The sequence below is a fragment of the Lachnellula hyalina genome (assembly GCF_007821495.1).
Source record: "Lachnellula hyalina strain CBS 185.66 chromosome Unknown contig00006, whole genome shotgun sequence".
NCBI classification, from domain to species: Eukaryota; Fungi; Ascomycota; class Leotiomycetes; order Helotiales; family Lachnaceae; genus Lachnellula; species Lachnellula hyalina.
Genome location: NW_022157120.1, coordinates 289,427 through 311,330, shown reverse-complemented (window position 1 = coordinate 311,330; position 21,904 = coordinate 289,427). Strand labels below are relative to the sequence as shown.

Genomic DNA, 21,904 nt, shown 5'->3' with positions numbered 1-21,904 from the left:
ACGGACTTGTGAACCAGTTAAATTGTTCGCTTGGCACTGCAAGACTCTCCGCCATCGGCCAGTTGGTCGGTGACTCTGCAATATTTATTCTGCCCAGTAGTTGCTGCTCAACTCTCACTTCTATTTCCACTTCCATACACTCAATTGCTGAGCCAGCACTTCCCAAAGAAGGGCAAATACCTTCACAATCCCACAGAGTCACTGCTGACTAGCCATCCCGCTACAATGGCCTCCCGAAAAGCCCTCCTCGCTCTGCCAATGCGAGCATCAATTGCGCGCGTCCCCTCAGCTCTCCTCTCTCGATCTACCCTACGCGCAGAATCCACAGCTTCTTCGACCTCAGCACTGGCATACAAGGCCCTCCACCGCCGCATCTATCCTCTCCCAACAACAGACGCCTCCCCAGCCTGGTCCGCCCAAGCAGCCGTCTCCAACATCCTGTACGAGACGCCCTCCCCCTCCACCACACCCCCTAAACGCCATATCCTCAACTGCCTCGTGCAGAACGAACCCGGTGTGCTGTCCCGCGTCTCCGGTATCCTGGCCGCGCGAGGCTTCAATATCGACTCTCTGGTTGTCTGCAACACTGAAGTCGAAGACCTGTCCCGCATGACCATCGTGCTCTCGGGCCAGGACGGCGTAGTGGAGCAAGCACGGCGCCAACTGGAAGACCTGGTGCCCGTCTGGGCAGTGCTAGACTACACACCCGCTGCTCTGGTGCAGCGAGAGCTCCTGCTCGCCAAAGTCAACATCCTGGGTCCGGAATACTTTGAGGAGTTGCAGGCGCATCATAGGGAGATTACTGCCCACGACGAGCAGAGTCTAGAGGGCCAGGAGGAATGGGCGCAGAGGCGGCTGGAGCAGTTGAAGGAGACTCAAGACTTTCATCCGAGTAAGCTAGCGCTGAGCGAGGCGTTGAGACATAAGCATGAGCATTTGAAGTCGATTACGTATTTTACGCATCAATTTGGTGGAAAGGTGCTGGATATTAGTACTAATAGCTGTATTGTGGAACTGTAAGTCTTCCCTCTAGGTTCAAAGGAAAAGTATACAAGGAAGCTAACTGTTATTTTAGTTCTGCAAAGCCAACCCGAATCGACTCATTCATGAAGCTCGTCTCCCCCTTCGGCATCCTCGAATCCGCACGAACAGGTCTAATGGCTCTTCCCCGCTCACCACTCTTCGGGCCCAACGACCAGGAATTAATAAAGGAAGCCGATGATATTGTGGACGCAAGCACCCTTCCTCCAGGATAGATTAATGGATCACTCACGTGGCAAATTGTTATTTATTGGGGGAGTTGGCGCTACTTTCCACAATTCAGAACAGAAACCTTGTAGATAAGTATGTGATGATTTGTTTAATGGATGTGGACAGTGGATCCGATTTGCCTTTCTAGTTTATCCATGCATGTAAGTGCTTCCTAAAACGCCGATTGTAACCTTAAAGCCCGCCTTGATATACACCCTTATACTCCTTCCCCAGTCCTATATGTATCCCCCATATCATGTATCCATTACTCGTATGAGAAAACAGCAGGTTTTATAACCTAACACTTGCGCCGATCCCGGACCCCACATACCAAATTGTTTCCGTCCATTGCCCAAGTCTTACCTTTACGGTGCCTTTGGCGTCTAGTTTTAAAGAACCTCCCAATGCCTCGCGAATTTTCTCGTATCCAACAGAATCAAAAGACCAGTCAACCGGTAACTTCGGTGACTTGCTAGTCCCGGGTGGAACTTTAAAAGGCAGGTCATAGTTGATCTTTCCTACTGGTTCGGTGTGGTTGTACAAAGCTGTAGCGTTGATGTTTTCGATAAATATAGTAGAGGACTGGAGAGGCGAATGGATAGTGAAATCAGCCGTGGATGATAATAAATGAAAAGTTGCGTCGTCTAGGAACTTGGGCGTATCGTTACTATCCCCTGGGTTCGATAGTTTTGGAGTGGGCATTTCGATAGGGAATCTGCCGAGTGCTTCACCGATCTTTGGTTGGTAAGGAATGGAGTCTCTGTGGATTCGAAATGTCAAGGTAGTGTTGTATCCTGAGATGTATTGGGAAAGTAGTTCTCGACCAATTTTCTGGGCTTTCTCATCGCCACGTTGACTTGGATCCCATGTCGCCTGGACTAGGATATTCGTGTTATTACCATGTACTACTTTGATGCTTCTTGCTGTAGCTTCGCCGAGAATCGAGCCGTTATTGAGGACGTGGATGTTGATAAAAGGGACTTGCGCAGTGTAGAGAGTAGGGTTCGTGAAATTGACTCGAGCCTCGATAACCAAAGATGTTTTGGTCGTGCTCAGAATCCTGAGGTCGCCAACCTTTGGCTTTAGAGTACTAAAATCGCCACCTGTAGAGATGGCTGCAATCTCGTCAGCTTCGGTGCGGTCGAGGCTCGAGCTGAATCTGAATAATTGAGACGGTTGCCTAACGTTTCACGGGGATGACCCCCTCTGCGGGTAACTTCTTGATGACAAGTTCTCCCAAGACTGTAGAGACTGTAACATCAACAAGAGCCTTAACATTCAGCATCACCCCACTACCACCAAAGATAATGGCTTGAATCACGTCGCTGAATACACGTTCGTCAGTGATCTCGAGCGGGGCGTTCTTGATCTCAGATTCGATCTTAAGAGATGCAGCCTCGCCATCCTCTGGCTCAATTCGTTCTGACTTTGCGGCAGACTTGTGTAGATTCAGATTTCCAAGCTTCTTATTCTTGTAATAAACCTCGGCATGTGCCTGGACTCCTGTGACGTTGATTCCAAAATTCATCTCCTTGGGCAAGTTTGCAATCACAAGCACCTTGCCAGATATCTGAGGATTTTCTTCGTCAGTTCCAGGCTCCGCGCCAAGGTCGGGGAGGCTAAAATGTGTGTCCGTCAAAGAAAAGTTCTTGATAAGATTATCAAATGTACGGCCTGGGAACGGCACGGGAACAGTAACACTAGAAATTATTTTGGTAATCCACTCAGGGGTGTCACCATTGGGTGCTTCTGAGCCTCGTACATATATGGTTGTATCTTTCCCCTTGATATAATGGCCAAGTAGCGCATCAAGCGGAGAAGGCTTTGAGTCTGGGCAGGCGTTGACTAGAGGTTTTGGTAACTGGCGGACAATTCCTCCAACTTCAACATCCACCTCCGAGTTGGGTTCAATATTGATGGTGCCTGTTGTGGCGTCCGCAAGACGAATGTATGGATCGTCAACGCCGCAATTTGGAACAAGAATATCATATCCAAGGGGCGGAACAGTAAACTTGACAGGGTAGCTGTTTACCACGGAGAGCGAAACATCTGCAGCCATGCCACGACGACCAGTCAATGAGATGGGTACTTCCCGGAAATTAAGACGGGTAATGTTATACGCCGGGATACTTGGAAGAGTGTTGCCTAAATGCAGTATTAGCCAAATGTTTGAGACATCTTAGCTGATGGCAGCAATGTGGAAGGTCTGGAGACACTTGTTGATCAGAAATCTAACGCTGATTAGACTACATACCAGTCCCTGTTGGAACAGATCAAGTGATTACAGCCACGCATTTAAGCTAATGACTTCTCTCCCAGATAGAATGACGCAAAAGTACGGTAGAGGGATTGACCTTCAAACTCAAGTGACTCGGAGATGCTCTGAGTGCCCAGGGAGATCAGGCCGGATTTTAGCCCAACATTGGCCTTGCCCAACACCCTCAACTTATGCAAACGACCCTCCAGCCAATCGTTGGCGACTTGTCGAATCCCTTCGATGTTTCCCGGCTCTAAATCCGTGAAAAAATCAATGCCTGTTGTATGCCCGTTTCGAATGTCAACAACAACTCGTGGTACAGTCGCCGTGCCAAGCAGAATATTTCCTAGTTCTGGTAAATAGACCTGCACTTCGGACTCCTTAGTCTCTATTTCACGAGCAATCCATGTACCAAAACGTCCAATATTCCTCACATCCTTGTTATTAACTCTTGATGCATCCATCCGTACGTTTGCTTGAACTCTTGCTCTGACTCCGGTAGCCGTGAAGCTATCAATGGACAGATTAGTAGGCTCGATGACAAGTGCTTCTTTGGCGTATGCCTCCACGGCAGCGGGAGCCAAGAATGCGCCGGTAAGGATGGCTATTGCCACCAACCCAAGGATGCTGATAGCAATAAAAGTTGGCCAGCGTCGTTTCGGCTTTGGGGATTTGGCTGAGCCATGGCCGTTTTGTAAAGATCGTAATGATGTTGCGGCTGGAGATGGGAGACGCCCTTGTCCGTCATCCTCAGTGCCGTCATATCGAGGAGTCGAGTCGGATCGTGACAATAAAGGTGTTATCTCGTGGTCGTCATCGTGCTGGGAGTGTTTCGAAATAGGTCTATCGCTGCTACCAAGCAACGGCGAGGAGGGGTTGTCGGACATCGTTCAGACGAGGTTGGCTAGTTGTCAGCACAGTAGAGAGACTCGACGCCCAGCGCGAGGTTTAGAGATATGAAATACTTCGGGTATCGCGAGTCTATGATGGAGAGATGGGAGCGACGAGGTTGGAGAAGCTGAAGCTGAAGCAGGAACAAAACAGTACAGCAAGCAGCTGGTGCAGTACAGTGATTGATTGCGTAGACAGCATTAACCCAAATTAAGCCTAGTCATATATACAAGGATCCATCCGTCCCCGCCCCGTATCTCTTCTTTCCATTCACGCAAACAGAAATATTTCCATCTCGGAATCAGATCACCTTGCTCGATACAAACACCTCAAGGTCGTTCTCGCATCCCTAATATCCGCGACGTTTAGGTCATTTCCTAGAGGCGGAGCATACATGACCATCAAACTTGATCAAAGGGCATGTGTGCCGAAGAAGGCTTCGTTCTAATCTGCATAGGTTCTTAGTACCAGATGTTCAATCCAGCAACATTATACTCCCTTATCTCTTTCAAAAGCTTCGTAAATAGCAACCGAGTTCTAAATTGGGCTCTTTTGCGACCTCTGGTCCATTGCGATTTGGCTCTCATTTCACTCGAACATCCAGGGCTTACGCTTAATCAGGCCAGTGCCTTCCATGCGCTGGTCTTCCGGCCTCGAGCGAATACGTTTAACAGGAATTTGGTTTAGGTTTTGGTTTTAGATTCACATCCCCGGCTTTGAGTTATAGATTGGACCGTTAGAATGGATCGGGATGACTGCTACGAGGGCCTCGAGGACGTGGCAGCTTAGAGAAATGATATTTAGTTAGTTGCAGCCAGAGAGATAACCATTTCACATCGCAGATATTACATACCTAAATTAGCACAAATATATGAATAAACTTTCAGAGCTTGATAATACAAACGTTTTGATAGAACAGTGCTCTTGCCAAGTAAGATGGCTGAATTAACATCGCTTCATCTGGACTATCTATAGAAAGAAAGCGAAACGTCGCCTTCTCTACTCTCATCTTAATCGCAACTTCAGCCCCAACACGCAACGAATAAAGTGGCATGTGACATTATCTATCATACTATCAGTTATGGCCCAAGTTGCTCTCAAAGAGAAAACACCTTTGCGCCTAGAAATTGAGGAGATCGACGAGTCCAAGAACGTTGTCGCGACGTATATCGCATCCGCGCCAAACGACGATTGGAAAACCTCCAGAATTGATGTTGTGGTAAGCATTTGCACAAACTCCTCAAGTATCATTCCTAGCCACTAATTCAAATAGTTTAGGTTCCCAAGAATACCAACTCGTATGCGAGAAGCATCTTGAATGCCTTCCTCCCTGCTGGATATCCGCACAGTGTCACCAATGATTATCTCGAGTAAGTCCAGAGGTGCTTTCTAGAATATGGCTAATAAATCCACCAACAGGTACCAGATTTATGTAAGTATCATGAAGTGCTTTGGAGCACGGCGGGGACTGACGTCGGTAGGATTCCCTTCAAGCTTTCAGTAGCTCAATTGCGGGCTTGTTGTCCAGTAGAGCAGTACTCGAAGGTATGGTCTCAATCATGTCCAATTGTATAAGATGTAATTTAAAACTGTCAACTCAGGAATCGGTGTCGGCGACTCCCATGCCTCACCAACAGCAGCACTCCTCCTCTCAGTCCTCCAAGAGAGCATGGGACGCATTGCCACAATTCTCTTCGCTCATAGACTAGGAACTTCACTCGAGCCGGAATGCAAGATGTATCGACTTGCAGCAGACATATTCAACGATTCTGCCATGATTCTTGACTGTTTCTCACCAGCACTGCCAAAAGCTTCGAGGGTTGTTTTGCTGAGCTTATCTAGTGTGCTCAGGAGTCTATGCGGTATTGCGGCTGGAAGTTCGAAGGCGTCACTGAGCACTCATTTTGCTACACAAGGCAATTTGGGGGAGCTTAATGCTGTGAGTACGTTCGCTCTTAGTCAGGGCCAAACTAATGCCATGCAAGAAAGACTCGAGTCAAGAGACTATCATATCTCTGTTGGGAATGCTTGTTGGTAGTCTCGTGGTCTCCCATATATCATCTAAATGGGCAACATGGAGTGCGATGATTGCTCTTCTTGCCATACATTTAGGGACGAACTATCTGGCGGTCCGAGCAGTGAGCATGCGGACTCTAAATCGACAGCGTGCCAACATCGTGTCTTCGAATATTTTCGAAACGGTATATCAGAAGATACATGCTGCCGAAGAGGAAACGCTATCCGATACAGACTTGCTTTCCATTCGAATTCCTTCGCCAGAAGAAGTGTCCGTCAAAGAAAAGGTTTTCGAGAAAGATGGAGTTTTGAGATGGAAAGGAGGGAAGCCCTTGGGTTATTGCAGAATAGGAGTCGATGTTCGAACCATTCTCAATCTATTTGGGAAGCCAAACCGGTCGAGTGGTAGCTATAGCGAAGACCAACCAGTGACATTTGCTAAGCTGTTGGATATATACAAGGACGACGGTTATATTATGTGGTATGATGAACCACGGAAGACATTCCTCATTATCTTAAAAGATACTGCTCAGACTACGACTCACCTTCAGGCTTGGATGCATGCTTTATACCACGCAGAAGCTTCGAAACTCGGTCGCTTACAGGATGAAGAGACTGTGATGGCTGCTATTTCAAGTACAAAGACTTATGTTGCCAAGGTCTTAGACCGCTTTGCAGTATTTGAAGAGCTCCAGAAAGCCGGTTGGGATATCGAGACGGGAGCTATGGAAACAAAATCTGGGACAAGAATCAAGCTGAGAAGTCTTTGAATGAGTAGTTATCTTTTCTAGATGAATATCAAATACAAATCATTAGGCTGTTCCTCAGACATGTTGTACAGCACTCATACATAACCCCGTCTATTTTATACAGGCTCTCGCCGGAGCGGGGATTTACGCCCAAACGATCAACGCCATCTCATCCCATCATGTTCTTACACCAGACCAAAAGTTTTGAACGCACGCATTTTCCAGCCCTCCCAAGTATTCAACTTAGGTCTTACATCGAGGTAGAAGTTCAACTTCCCATTCGACTTCCCCTCATTCTTTCCCGCATAGAAATCAATAATATATTCCACCCTCGTCCCACATCGATCCACAACCCAATCGTGTCTATCAAAAGGTGCTATATAACCAAAGATAGTCTTCATTCTAGCTTTCGGGCTCATCGTCGTCGATAATCCAAGGAAGGAATGTAATCTCGGTCCTCCACATCTGCAGTCCCGTTAGTACAAATCTCAGATATATAAATCGGAAAAACGCACTTCTGTTCAGCCCCCCAAGGCCGTTCCCATTCCTTAATCTCCTTCCACGCCCTCTCATTAACCGCATTATGAATCGGCACAATCGTCTTCATATCTCTTGCCTCACTACTATACCCCTTCCTCTTCATCGCCTCAAAGAACATCTTCTCACTCGGATAGACCCAATTCCCACTCGCACTAACACCGCTCTCCCTCTCACTGTTCGCTGGCTTTGCTCCGGCTTCATTGTTAACGGGAGAGGCTCTTGGTATAGTTGAGACTTCGCGGTCTTGGCCGAGGGTTTTGGGGGTTTCGGAGGGAGGTGGGGCGGGGGAAGTGAGTCTTGAGAAGAGACCTTTGGCTTTCGGGGGGGGGAGATTGGTCGATCTGGGATGAGTCGCAGCTGTTTCCTTCAGTGAGGAGGCTGGCTTCTTTGGCTGCGTCTGGGAAGGGATGGGGAGGTTTGTTGGTCTTCAGCCATGCTGCTCGTGTAGCAGGATCTACCGGGCACACTTCTGCAGGAGTTTCTGTTTCTTTGGACATATTATTGGTGATGAGGCGTGAATGTGTCTCGGAGTTGATGATGCTTCACAATTATTTGCATGTCGGTGTCGGTCTCCGAGCTGTTTCCCGACCAATCGGTGTAGACCATGTACTACTGGAGAAAGCCCCACCCCCACCGAGTACCCTCGAACTTTTTTAAATAATAAGTTGAATAATAATAGCCTTACCAACTCACGTTATTGAGAATCCCTTGAAGAAACTTCTCCGACGATTATATACTCAGCATGGCGGACCAGAAAATCTACCAAGCAAGCACCACGGCTCCAGTGAACATCGCTGTAGTAAAGTAAACAAACCCCCCCCTTCTCAACCCCGCACCCTTCATAGACTTACACATACAGATACTGGGGAAAACGAGACCCCAAGCTCAACCTACCCACCAACTCCTCAATATCAGTAACCCTCTCCCAAGCTGATCTACGTACACATACAACAGCAGCCTGCTCAGCATCCTTCCCAACCTCCGACTCCCTCCTCCTGAACTCATCTCCCCAAGATGTCACCGGAGCGCGAACCCAAGCCTGCTTCCGCGAACTGCGCTCTCTGCGCGCTGCCCTCGAGGCCTCCGACTCTTCTCTCCCAAAACTCTCTACCCTACCCCTAAAGATCGTCTCTGAGAACAATTTCCCCACCGCAGCAGGCCTAGCTTCCTCAGCAGCAGGCTTCGCAGCTCTCGTCCGCGCAATCGCAAACCTGTACGAGCTAACCTCCTCGCCCACCGAACTCTCCCGAATTGCTCGCCAAGGAAGCGGAAGTGCGTGTCGATCGCTATTCGGCGGCTACGTAGCCTGGCAAATGGGCACCAAGGATGACGGCTCAGACAGTCTAGCGGTCGAAGTCGCGCCCGCAAGTCACTGGCCTACCATGCGTGCTCTCATCCTTGTTGCATCGGCAAAGCAGAAAAAGGTCAGCAGTACGTCTGGAATGCAGACTACGGTTGCTACCTCTGAGCTGTTTCAACGGCGCGCGGAGGTTGTGGTGCCGAAGCATATGGAGGAGATGGAGAAGGCTATTAAGGAGAAGGATTTCGAGGCTTTTGGGAAAGTAACGATGATGGAGAGTAACAGTTTTCATTCTACGTGCTCGGACACTTTCCCTCCGATTCGGTACATGAAGTAAGTTGAGGCTCTTTTGGATCGTTTGGCGTGAAGTGGAACATTTTGCTGACTTGGTTCAGTGACGTTTCTTGGGCTGCTGTTGGCGTTGTCGAAGATATCAACCGCAAGGCCGGCAAAATCGTTGCTGCGTACACCTTTGATGCTGGGCCTAATGCAGTGATATATTATGAAGAAGCGAATACCGATATCGTTGCAGGTGTTGTAAAGGGGGCTCTAGGAAGCGTCTCTGGATGGGAGTCACGAGATATCAAAGCCCAGGCCAGTGATGTCTTGGATGTAGCTGATGTGGAGGTATTGAACAAGGGTATAACGAGGGTGATTCTCACCCAGGTTGGAGAGGGCCCGATTAGGACCGAGGAGTCGCTGATATGATATCCCAATGTGCCTAGAACTGTATCCTCTCACTTCATGTGAGAGGTTGTTGGTTCATTGTCCCCCCCTTTTCTCTACGCGAGTCGTCCGTCGTCCTCTCAAGTACTCTTCATATACAAGATATCCAAAACATTCAATTCCTTTCCCAAGCAACAATTCTTGCAATAAAATACCGAGCGTATCACTGCAAGGCGACAACTTTTTTTACTTTGAATGCAATTTCTCATTAAGCCTGCATGTGCACGTCGGATTTTCAGATGCTGTCTTAAAGCTTTGTGATTTTGTCCCGAGGTGGTTCTTACGATGCGCTAAGTTCAATACCAAGGATTATGTGGGAGCCACACACATAGCAGAGCCATCCGCATCTTTCGGTGTAGCAGTGCCAATCTTCGCTGTCCGACTATAATGGGAGTTGGGTACAAAGTGAAGTCTTCGCAATGCGGAATTCGCTCTCTCGCAAATACCATTCCATAAACTCCAGCCAGCAACATTAGAAGAAAGTAGCCTGGTACGCCCATGAAATACCACCATATCGGGAAGTTCCATTTGAACCTGCTCAAGTCATGGGATCCAGAAGCCAGCAACAACGTCGTGCTACATGAGCTGCATCCCGGATCGTTAGCTTTGGGAGGCAGTTAGAGCTGTGCGGCCAACATTTCGGAAATGGGTGACTCCTCGACCACAAAATCATATCCGCAACCTTGTAAGTTAGTAGTTAAATTAGTTGCAAGCTCTGAAGGCCATGATGTTGTACCATTGGTGAACTGCATTGATGGAACACCTTCTTCAGCTTGCCCAAGAGGAGCAATACCTGCGACGGCAAGGCCGCATATACCCCACACCATTGATTTCAAGACTTTAGGTCCAGACAGTTCCGATACTTTCTTAGCAAGTGCTAGGGAAAGCTCCTGGGTATTTTCATTGGCGAGCACTCTCTTTTTGGCGTTGGCTTCCTCGTGGAGTTTAGACATTTCAATTACATTCTCTTTTCCCGCACCCAGCTTGGTTTGGCTTCGGAGTCTTCCGAGGACAATATTTGAAGGGCATTTTCGACTCGCTGTTGAATACTCCATGACTGGTCTTGACACCAAACAAGAGACTTTAACATTGCATTTTGGTAATGGTTCTTTGCAACTAGCAGGTCGTTCTCTGCATTCAAGTACCCTATGTTGGCGTTCAGTGCTTCGCATCTTACCGCTGGGAGAGAAATATCTTTCGAATTGACTCCAACTCCAGCATTTTCCAAAGCATCGCCATATATCATAAACAGTTTATTTGTAACACAGCTTTTTGAGAAGATCAGCATTGCTTCAGTCTAAGGGCCAATGACTGACTTACTCCAAAAGCTCTTGGCATCTGAACTCATATAATTCGTTGACCCGACAATATTTGCTCATTATGTCATCTTGAGACGCAGAATATTCCAAGACGAAGGGCAGAGATTGAATGGCTTGAAGAAGCGTGTCTGCATCAGTCCGCGATATTTGAATGGTTTCTGAAGACATTTGCTTCAATTTCTCTATGATGGCGAGCATCGGATTGGGCGCAGGTGGATATACCATGGGCGCAGCAAAGCTAGTGTCTGTGGTCCAACCCGCAATCCTACTTGCGATGTCTCGAAATCCCATCTTGCTGTAATCTGCAACAGGTGGAAGTGACTATCAGACACCAGAGATTTAGACTTCATTCTCCAGGAGAGGAGGGATGAGAACTTACTCTCGGCGTTTGAAACCTATCCTCAGGTTGGCCTGAAGAAAATCCATTGATTTGCTTGGAATCATCTTCAGTCGCTCGGTCTACACGTCCAGTCTCTAAATATGATGCCTCCTCCGGATCATCATCCTTCTGCAGGACCAGTAGGAGGTCTTGAAGGAGACCCCGAAAGTACCCGACTTCCTCTGAGTCAAGAATTGACACTTGATTGCTCTCATTAGCAGTTGCTTTTATTTTCCTGTAACTAGTAGTCAGCGGGTGCAAGGGATCGCCCGATATTTTGTTCTTGATTCTGAGATGTTGTCTGAAGTAGCTAAAAGCACCGAGAGGCTGTGCGACTCTCTAGTGTCCAGTTTAACATCAGCAGTGGCATCCTAGACACGCACTGGGTTAGTGGGAGTATCACAAAACCGAGCTTTGAGAGTAGAACACGCACACAAAATTTCCTTCGGATGTCTTGAAGACAGTCTTTTCTTGACTGATTACCTGTTGAAAACCCGGAATTGAGGAGTACCTTAACTTCAATTTCAATTGATGGCTTCAGTGTGGCATAAGTAACCCCAGTGCTTGATTTTGGTCTGGGTCGAGGAATATGCTTGTAGGTCTTGAGGAGTTCAATGACATCTTTAGGTTCCAAACTCGCCACCTTGCCTGATTCTATTGATTGAATGAACCTGTGGACTGGGAATAGTTCTGAGAACTGCAAGTTTACAAAGTCAGTATTATCTAGTGTCGAAGAATGATGGAGTTTTGGATGATATTGTAATCTCATAACTCTCGAGTATGTCCAGACAAGCAAACGAAATGCTCGGAGAAGACACATACCTGGGAAGGCTACCCATTTTCGATGACTATCACCGTCACAAGAGCTAAATCTCTCTTGCATTGATAGCCATCCCCTTTCCATTAACCTGGGCCTCTTCAAGCCTCACCACCAGAGCAACAGCACAAAAGAAAATCATCTCGGCATAATCTTCAATTTCTTCTCCAGTCATGCCTCGGAGCTTTGCTAACATATCAAACCTGTTATCTTTTACTCTGAGGCTGTAGTCATCAGACAGGTCTTGTCTATAATCTAGACGGTGGCGATTATTAACTGGTGGGTCGGAGTAAGAGCTTAGCCAAGCCTCCAAAGCGAATGATGCAGAGGAGTGAGAGTAGAATGAAGCGCGATGAAGCAATAATTGATGATCTCAACTTCTAATTTGTCAAGCTCAATGCCAACCTGATGTCTTCCGGCTTTGACGGCTCTGCTTTCCAGAGCAGTAAGAATATCTAAATCCTCTTCTGGCATACGCGGGATCTTTACCGTTAATACAATGTGACACATTGTAGCCAGATCTCCGACAGATGAAGTCAAATTCAGACCTGAGTGAAGGGTTTGCACGAGCTTGTTCCCCATATTTACCCTCGTAGTCTTGTGCTCATCGTGTTCGCTTGTCTCAGATATCTCGCCCTGAGGCTTAATAGTCTATGGAGAGTGTTAAAAAAAATGACGAGTGCGCAGACTGGGCTGTACTAACTCTTTTTAAGATAATCCCATCTTTTGCAAGGACCGGACTCAGCGCAGAGTACCCAGCATTGCCTTGTCGGTATATTACACCGAGCCAGGCAGCGAGTTCCTCCTTTGTTAACACCATACCAGTAGAACCTTTTGCTTCATTACATAACTTGGTGCTTATGGCGCAAAATTATGGCTCCTTACTGGTCATCTGCTCTTCCTCTGCAATATTTCGAGATATGCTTGACATCGTAGCCAGCTCAAATGCGTCCAATACAAGTTCGATTCCCTGATATATGGCGCCATAAACTTTGTCTAGGAGATCGTTATATTCGCTGGGAAGTCTATATCAACCTTGGCGCTGCACTGGGATATTAGCAGGTGCGACTCTCCTTCAAGGGCTTAGATGCGCTTCACCACTGCTGCCATCAATTTCCTGATCCGTCATCTGGCTCATTCTCAACGCATTCTCCTTTTCTGCCATACTGGCAATTGCAAATGAAGGTGGCAAGATAGAAAGACGGTAAGACCTGTTGCGGTTGAGAGCCAAGAGTTCGAGGATTTGAAAGTTGGGAGTTGAGAGAGTTGAGGTTGATAGGAAAAGTCTTGCAAAGTGAATATGGAGCAAACCCATAACAAATCGGCAATGGCGAGCCTAATACCGAGTCAATGAGCGGTATAAAGTGTCAATATTCTTAAAAGCTAGTCAACAGTTCCGAAAATCCGACTTGGCCTTTGAATAAAAGAAGTAGGAAATGTAGTCAGTCGCTTGCCTTTATATTGAGGCAGGGTATTTTTTATAGAACCACATTCAATTCCCCCGGTTCTTGAGATCCGAATCTCTTATGAAAGCTGTGACTTTCAAGGGGTATTGAATCACAAAGGCCTTCATCCTGCTCCATAAAGTGAAACTTGCTAAAGCTGGAGTGGCTCACGAGGGCCCACGAACACGACCGCAACTCTCACGCCCCCTAGACAAAAGAATATTCAAGAATCAACTCGCAAGTAAACCCTTTGAATTCCAACGGCAAAGCAAGAGCTTTATTGCTAACGAGCAAACTCTGAATCCTAGGTAAGAATCCATCCCGGGTGTTCAAGTGCACACCAGCTTGCCTCTGAATTCCGCCCTATGCCAATTCTCTTCCTCTGTATAGCTAAATTAAGCTGTTTAATCCTCCACCTTATGTCCGACATCCTCTGGATTTTTCTCCTGTTGCGCTGCCTGAGGTGCTTGCAGTGCTAAGAGCGCTTGCCTTTCCTCAGTCGCAAGCTGTCTTTCTAACATATGATTTTGACGCGCTTCCGGCCCGGCCTCGATTGTGTCAAAGAAATCGCAGGCACATATTGAAAGACCTCGAAAAACTGGGTCCAGATTCAAGTCCGCAATCCATCCCTTGTGATACATCATTAATACAAGCAATCTACTCTCCCTATAATAAAAAACCCCAGCTGCCTTACTACACAGATCTGAATACTGTTTTGCCTGCAACCGCTGAAGTTCGCTTTTCAAAGCATCCGAGAACCCTCGCCTCTCCATTTCTGTGACTGGGCACGTCTGGAAAATAACTCTTGCCGTCGCCTCAAATTGGGTTTGCATCAACCGCAAATGTTGATTCATATGAAACAAGTTATTGAGGTTCTCTCTGGCATTTGGACCTTCCTCAAGAAACGGCCGGCCACCCTTTATATCTAAGAGGATCGGTAGAAGGGTTCTATTCATGCATATAACATCGTCGCCACTGAGGTAATCGGTTTTCTTGTGGTGAAAGGCATGAATGATCTTCATCGTGAGAGCCTTTTCGGGAGTTGCGAGGCCATTCTGATCCGGGTCAAGATCATTGTCTGGCATGGTCTCAAGGTCATTATAACTCTATGCAAGTCAGATACTCGAGTTAACAGTCAGGGAGGAGCAAGACCCACCACCGAGACCCTAATGACCCCATCTACAGCTGATATCCTGCATCCGTACGTAACTCTCTGATACTCATTTACTATGTTCATTCTGTATGCATTCTGTGGTGTGACATTCGTATCAATATCATCATGCATGATGTCCCACACGTAAGGAATCACCCTTGGCGGAGAAGCATGTTGATCATCTGCTGGAGTACTGGCAGGAGTACTGGCAGGAGTACTGTCGCCCTGTGGAATTGCACTCGGTGTTTGCCGCATCGTGAGGTCGGGATAGTACGGCATGTTGCTGTCAGATATTGTGCTGTCAGACGATATTTGACGAGCCATGTCAGCCATGGTTACGAGGATGATGTAGATACTGTCGATGTCGATGTGAAGTGAATTTAACGCTGTTGTCGATGCTTGATTGGTGTTGATGATGTGCAAGACTTGTGAATCAAGGAATCAAATGCGGTGGGCGACGTTGATGGAGAAGCCGATTGCAATAAAGGCAAGAACGACCCGCCACGTTAAAAATTAACTGTAACTTTTTAGAATTGACCCCGAACATCTACTACAATTCAGCTATGTAGTAGTGCTTGTCTGGAATTCAATGGCGAAGAAGCAATGCCTTAGAGGTAAGACTACTAAAGACAATATAAGTATACCACTGGCCCCATCACATACTGCAAGCTGAGCTTGCAACGTCTGGAAGTGAAAGGGCACTTGTTGAATGCTTCGATGTTAATTTTGAAAGTACACGTTGAAAGTGTATACACGATTTTAAGTATAGTTGTCGGCGAATCCCAAGTCGAGGATCCAACCAGCAAGTTTCAAGCAATACAAACGTCAGAACACTAAACAATTTAGTCAACCAAAAGCAGAGATTATTAATAACCTGAATCGGAAGACTTAAAAAAGGTATCTATTAAACCTACAAAACTTTTTAAATCCTTTTCTACGCTTAACTCCACAAACCAAATCACCTACTCCAGAATCGACTTCATTACCTTTATTTGGTCCTCCACGCTCTTCTTGGCAGTTCCTCCAGCCGCAGAGTGGAATTCAACACTGGTTTCGTAGCTGAAGCAATCGAGGATATCTTGACTAAAACGGCTATCGATGGCTTGGAAGTCTGTAAGCTTCATTTGGTCCATTGGGATTTTAGACTTCTCCGAGAATGCGACGCATTGTCCACTGATGTGATGCGTCTCGCGGAAAGGAACTCCCTTGCGGACAAGGTAGTCTGCTAGGTCGGTAGCCAGCATGAAAGGACTATATCTTGTCAGTTCGCACTAAGCTGGATGCGCCGACGTGACTTACTCGAGAGAAGCACGCATTTTCTCGGGGTTGACGGCAAGTGTTGAAAGAACGCCTGTCGCAATTCGAATACTATCTGAAACTGTCTTGACGTGATCAAGCATAGGCTCGACACTCTCTTGAAGCTGCAATTTGGAGGTCAGCATTTAGGTCACGTTACACGACATAGGAGTTAAGCGAGCGACCCCTTTTAGCAGGTGCATTCTTGAGTGAAGCATGAACGAAGTAAAAACAATGCAAGACACGAGAATGCAAGATGACTTACGTCCTTATTGTAGGTGCTGTGACATTGGAATTAGCATATTATGTTTGAAAAGGATGAGCTGAAAAGCTAAGCATGCGGGACAGCAGGAAACGAACCTTGGCAGACCCTTAATTGTCATTGTCAAACCAGCCATCTGACCGAATGCTCTTCCTGTCTTTCCCCGAAGAAGTTCTAAGCTATCCGAGTTCTTCTTTTGAGGCATCAACGAGCTCTGTACTTAAGTTAGTGGTGGGTTGTCTTAATATGAAGTGGGTTGAGAGGTATCAACGCCTCATCTTTCAAATTACATATCGCAATAAAGGGATAATAATACATACACCAGTGCCTGTTATTTTGAAAATCAGTACGTTATGTCAAGCAGGGTTAGAAGTAAATGGATTCTTTTGGGGAACGCGGAAGATCTCACTGTAAGCATCCGCTAATCTGACGAAAGAGAATTCTCCAGTCCCGTAAATAATTAGGTCCTCACTCCATCTGTACCGTATCAGCATAGAGTACAAAGACGAGAGAGAACGAGAACGTTGAAATATAGGCAGAGAGGCTAGATGGCTGAAGTGACTCTGATTGGACGATATGCATATGGAAAAGGCCGAATTGATGTTAGTGTTATAGAAAAAGGGACTTACCGGGACAAATGCGTCATCAGCATAGTTCCCCATTGCATCGTCTCCAAAACAAAATCACGACTGGATACTGCAGCCATGCTGTTCCACAGCAGTCCTTCAAAGCCAAGCTCTTTAGCCATAGCCTCTCTGTTCACTCCGAAACAGTTGCCCGCAAGGGCACCAGCACCCAGAGGACTTAAATTGACTCTTGCGATAACTTCTCGAAGTCTCTCAAGATCAGAGGCGAATGCCATTCCATACGACAACATCCAATGACTCCATCGAATTGGCTGGGCGCGTTGCAGATGGGTGTATCCGGGCATGATCAAGTCAATTTCCTGCTCAGCCCTAGCCGCAGTGACTTTCAAGAAATCAACCAAGAATACCTCAATCTTCCTGAGCTCATCTCTCAGCCAAAGTCGCATGTCAGTAGCAACTTGTTCATTTCTGCTTCGGCCTGTGTGTAGCTTCCCACCAACTTCTTTCCCAATGATCTCTCCTAACCGACGTTCATTCGCAGTATGTATATCCTCGTCGACGCCAGGAATAATCTTGAATGTTCCAGCAACCCATTCTCCCTCGACTTTTTTGAGACCCGACTCGATTGCAGAGAACTCGGAGGCTGTGAGGATACCGGCTTTGTAGTTGGCGCGAGCCCATGCAATGCTGCCAAGAATATCTTGGGTATGGAACGCTCGGTCGTAGTAGATTGATTCATTATATGAGACCATAAGAGGATCAAGTCCACCTGTCGAAGAATCAGCATATTGTAAAGCTACGCATACAATGACTCAGACCTGTGAAGCGTCCTCCCCACAGCATATTCTCCCCGGGCTTGCTCCCTGGTGCTCTAAGCTGTTCCGAAGCCATTATGAAATTCAATTGGGGTCACTTGGGGAGAGATTAGGTAAAACAAAAGAAGTCGAGGACTCTATTCTGAGGCTTTGTGGGGAGAGGGGAGACATCCACTGTGTGGAACTCGTTATCGCAGTGATAGCAAAATCTACCTGCACCTGCACTAAGAAAATTCCTTGCAGGGATATTTTTCACACTAGTCCAGCCTTATACTATTACTTTAACATGTGACTTCAAGATGCACCACGACCACGACAACTTTTCTCGTAACCTCCGACTTTTTCTGTACCGTCTGTACCAACCCCCTTTGTCTTGAGGAGCTCTCCAACAGACTCAAAATCAGATAAGCATCTGCTCATAACACGTGTTTTGGCATGGCGTCCTTCCCGAACGTTTATACTCACCGCAAGGTGGCCGATACAGCCTCCAAATCCTGCGAAATCTGTTATAAACCAAGCACAAGCGTTCTTGTTACTCCTGAAAGCAAAGTCAGTATCAGTTATTCGATTGCCTCCGTCGGCACTGCTAAGTCATTCCAGGATTTCTTTTACGTCTGTCCAGGTCACCTAAAGGACAGAGGATTCTGTTCCCCCATAATTGACGAGGCTGCCGTAGCTGCAAAGAAGAAGAAAGAAATGGAGGCTGAGGTTCAACGAGTGAAGCAAGAGTTCGAGGAGAAACTGAAGAAAAAGAAGGATAAGGAGAAAGAGAAGGAGAAGGAGAAGGAGAAGGAGAAATCCAACGACAAGGATAAGGATAAGGATAAAAAGGATGACAAGGACGAGAAGCCGGAAGAGAAGGTAAGCAATTGCCTACTGTGCCCAAGATCTACATGCTTAAATTATAGTAGAAAAATTCAAATGGAAAGGTAAATATATCCAGAAGATGCTCAAGTTCCAAATACTCACATCGATATAGGAGAAACCAGATGAAGATATTACTGCACCAGATGAGGAGCCAAGAATCTTTGCCCTTAAAAAGTCTTTCTACCAGCAACGAATCGACAAGAAGAGGAGTGCAGAGATTGCAAAGCGCAACCGCGAACGACTGCAAAATCCAAGTCTCTTCCCTCAAGTCCCAAAAGGCCTTCCTTGAGCAAACCGATCACGACCACGATGTGAGGTATATCTCTATCCATTTCCACCCAAACACTACGGACCCAATTACCTTGAATAGCTCTCCAAGTCTGTTCGGAGCAATTGGAATCTAGAGACGCACTACTGCTTGAAGAGTAAGATATTCGGTACGAAGTACAGTCTTCTCACAGACTCTTTCTTCATTTTCGGACTTCTGACCGAGAGCGAGGACCTTAATGCAGAGAATACCTATTCGGTAACAACGTCCGACATTCGGATGCATCACTTTCTAAGGCATGCATTGGAACATTCACGGGGTGTCGATCCTGGATGACAACAGCATTGTCATCCCCTAAAGAGGGGTTTGCCGGGATCGGGCCTTGCCCTCTCACCCGCTACCATGCATCTTGATTCTTGATTTGGACATGGATGTATGGGCATCAGCACGCTTCGATCTGGCACCCTGTATTATACCCTAGTAGCAATGACATGATTATCGATTAACTATCACGGCAGTGACGGCACTCGGGGCTGAAAGTGCAAGGGTAAGTAAGCCATGCATCCATTCACAGACGTACCCCACAATGGAAGTAGGCATATAGCAGAGGTGTCCCACGAAATGAAGATATATTCAATGGTCAGCAACCATAAATTGCACACATTCAGTGCCATATTACAGCATTTGAAGTCACACTCAATCCCTCTTGATCACCTTTTTTCCATTATATCTCCAATGGCTTGCTTGTTCGTAAGGCTCGTGTTGTCTAGTGCTTACACCTCAGCTGTCACGTCGGGGACATCGGCCAATTCGACAATCTGCAGATTCTGCAGTTGCGTACCCCCTCGACCGATTCGGAAAGCTGTTAGAAGGACCCTACCTGTCAGCTTTCGCTTGGTTATCCCGAATCAGCCATAGCATTGAGCCAACCCCTGTTTTCACCAATCGATAATCTAGCAACTGTCAGAAACAAGACGCTTCGGACCTCTGCTGAGATCACCAGGCTGCCAGACATGGCTACACATGAAAAGCGAGACATCTGCTACCAGCTAAGGCTTCACGTAGTACATGATTACAGCCTTGATGACCTACAATGAGATAAGGCTGCTTACTAGCAATGTTCTTCGACCCCGCATATCTCGCAAACCTATATTACATGCAGTCATACTTTACATAATATCAATACGTGAGAAAGTATATTGCCTAATATGGCAAGGCAAATATTTTCTCCTACGCTCGTCAGCAGGCTAGGCTGTCTCGGAAAACTCTTCAAATATGCCCCGAGGACTAATAACACCCTTTGTCTAGCTCAATGGCCACTTATATAGCTACTTTACAGTGGTATCGATGACTACTCTCCATGATGGTCCTAAAAGAAACTCAAATATAAGACGAGAAATGGAGACTGCCATATGCCTTGGCAAGGTTGATTTAACTCCGCAAAGTACATTATTTTCTACCCAGTCTACAGCCTGCATGACTGCCTTGTTCGTATAGTATTACCTCTCTGCAACCTGTATCACGTTCCAATTATCAGAGGAAGATCATCATATTCATATGCATCGCAGAGACAGGTTCGTTGCCTACCTAATCCCGTGAGGCAAATTGCCCGAGTGCCTGGGCGAAATTGGGGAATGGAACTGGGAACAATGGCTGGACCAAAATCCATACAGCGGATGCAAGTATTCACATTCTCTGCATACACATATGCGACTCAAGTGATGGGATATCTGCACTCGACCGTGCATGTGCAGACCAAAGCTCTCCTTTGTCAGCCTCGTACCCCTCTAGTTCCCAGAACGGCACCTTCAAAGGTTTCCCTTGCCCCTCATTCCAGGCGGCAGCCGAATACCCCCAGACTCATCCGCCGCACCAACACTCGCTACTCCGAACCCATCCTTTCCCGCCCCCTGACTTTGGACCTTCTCAGGCCTTTTGGTGACCTCGTCTACCCGTCCCTTATGCAAGCTAAAAGCCGGCAAAATCCATATGCCGCAACTGCACCGCATGCCTTGCCAAGCATAGCGGCCGATCTGTGCTAAGCACTTCTGGTTCGGGCATTCTAGTCGACCGCTGAGTAGTCCCTGGTCTAGCGCTGGCCGCATCCAGGAGAGCGGGTGTAGGAAGTGGTGAGTGCATGCAACGTGGTCTGGAGGTGAATCGAGCGAAGCGATTGGAGACTTCGGTGATGGTGTGGGGGCTGTTTTTGAGGCTGAAGGAAGATGGGTGATAAGATAGGGGCTCGTAGCTAGTGTGCGGCTGAAATAAGCAGACGTCAGCGTTGGTATCATTGAAATAGGGGGGCTGCCTTCCATCTCATGAGGTTCGGGTAAGAATTATGCAGCATCATGTGATTGCCAACACCGAAAGGAGTAACGGAAGATAGCGACACTTACCGACATTTCCTACATCTCAACTCGACTTCGTTCCCTTCTGAGATTCCTCCCTCCTGTGTTTCCTCATCCTCGAACCTTACTCGTTCTGGTGCCATGCCGGCCGCAAGCGCCACGTCCACTTCTTGGCGATACAGCCATCGCTGATATCGAGGATGTGCTTCGATATCTCTCGGACAGCCCATTTCCTTGTAGAGTTCCAATTGCGCCATAAAACCATCATTCGGTTCCGCAATCGGCCGCGACTCCTGGATTAGTGAGAGTGCTGACGCAACGGTGTGTTCGGGATATTGTCGTAAGAGATAAGCTATAGTAACCGTGACCGAGCGGGATTTGCCCATGGCGCTATGAAGAAAGTCAGCGATATAGCAAAGAAGGATGCTTAGAAGAGCCCGTATGGGGAAATGAAACCGTTTATAGATATGAGAATACGAGGATCTAGAAAGTATAAGGTTTTGATGTTGTGAGATATGCAATATGAGATAAGACACGGAACGAACGTGATTATCACTGGCATCATCGAACGCCTTTGCGTGGTCCTGCCACACTTGGGGTCTTCTCAGATGGACTCCT

General features: G+C 47.0%; 8 protein-coding genes across 8 annotated transcripts; 4 read left to right on the top strand and 4 right to left on the bottom strand.

Annotated features, from left to right (window-relative positions):
- Nucleotides 1-225: 225 nt before the first annotated feature.
- On the top strand, nt 226-1,256 carry ILV6 (Acetolactate synthase small subunit, mitochondrial; the record flags this gene model as incomplete). The annotated part of the gene is made up of 2 exons (XM_031145613.1): nt 226-1,016; nt 1,076-1,256. The coding sequence occupies 2 exons, from the start codon at nt 226-228 to the stop codon at nt 1,254-1,256; spliced, it is 972 nt and encodes a 323-aa protein (XP_031009328.1).
- A 286-nt stretch (nt 1,257-1,542) lies between these two features.
- Nucleotides 1,543-4,395, bottom strand: LHYA1_G000621 (uncharacterized protein; the record flags this gene model as incomplete). The annotated part of the gene is made up of 3 exons (XM_031145612.1): nt 1,543-2,366; nt 2,437-3,396; nt 3,591-4,395. The coding sequence occupies 3 exons, from the start codon at nt 4,393-4,395 to the stop codon at nt 1,543-1,545; spliced, it is 2,589 nt and encodes an 862-aa protein (XP_031009327.1).
- Nucleotides 4,396-5,480: 1,085 nt separating this feature from the next.
- On the top strand, nt 5,481-7,185 carry LHYA1_G000620 (RUS1 family-like protein; the record flags this gene model as incomplete). Its single annotated transcript, XM_031145611.1, has 6 exons — nt 5,481-5,618; nt 5,678-5,769; nt 5,819-5,831; nt 5,881-5,944; nt 6,001-6,338; nt 6,385-7,185. 6 exons carry the CDS (start codon nt 5,481-5,483, stop codon nt 7,183-7,185), a joined length of 1,446 nt encoding a protein of 481 aa, XP_031009326.1.
- A 164-nt stretch (nt 7,186-7,349) lies between these two features.
- LHYA1_G000619 (putative cytochrome c1 heme lyase) lies at nt 7,350-8,201 on the bottom strand (the record flags this gene model as incomplete). The annotated part of the gene is given in 3 exon segments (XM_031145610.1): nt 7,350-7,629; nt 7,680-8,000; nt 8,014-8,201. 3 exon segments carry the CDS (start codon nt 8,199-8,201, stop codon nt 7,350-7,352), a joined length of 789 nt encoding a protein of 262 aa, XP_031009373.1.
- Nucleotides 8,202-8,446: 245 nt separating this feature from the next.
- On the top strand, nt 8,447-9,712 carry MVD1 (Diphosphomevalonate decarboxylase; the record flags this gene model as incomplete). Its single annotated transcript, XM_031145609.1, has 3 exons — nt 8,447-8,508; nt 8,564-9,337; nt 9,400-9,712. 3 exons carry the CDS (start codon nt 8,447-8,449, stop codon nt 9,710-9,712), a joined length of 1,149 nt encoding a protein of 382 aa, XP_031009319.1.
- Nucleotides 9,713-15,805: 6,093 nt separating this feature from the next.
- On the bottom strand, nt 15,806-17,879 carry argx (putative argininosuccinate lyase; the record flags this gene model as incomplete). The annotated part of the gene is made up of 8 exons (XM_031145608.1): nt 15,806-16,094; nt 16,143-16,264; nt 16,405-16,420; nt 16,500-16,615; nt 16,722-16,729; nt 16,811-16,878; nt 17,031-17,757; nt 17,795-17,879. The coding sequence occupies 8 exons, from the start codon at nt 17,877-17,879 to the stop codon at nt 15,806-15,808; spliced, it is 1,431 nt and encodes a 476-aa protein (XP_031009367.1).
- A 359-nt stretch (nt 17,880-18,238) lies between these two features.
- On the top strand, nt 18,239-18,959 carry LHYA1_G000616 (UPF0589 protein; the record flags this gene model as incomplete). The annotated part of the gene is made up of 2 exons (XM_031145607.1): nt 18,239-18,664; nt 18,783-18,959. The coding sequence occupies 2 exons, from the start codon at nt 18,239-18,241 to the stop codon at nt 18,957-18,959; spliced, it is 603 nt and encodes a 200-aa protein (XP_031009368.1).
- A 1,787-nt stretch (nt 18,960-20,746) lies between these two features.
- Nucleotides 20,747-21,672, bottom strand: yvh1 (Tyrosine-protein phosphatase; the record flags this gene model as incomplete). The annotated part of the gene is made up of 2 exons (XM_031145606.1): nt 20,747-21,197; nt 21,335-21,672. The coding sequence occupies 2 exons, from the start codon at nt 21,670-21,672 to the stop codon at nt 20,747-20,749; spliced, it is 789 nt and encodes a 262-aa protein (XP_031009365.1).
- Nucleotides 21,673-21,904: the final 232 nt, after the last annotated feature.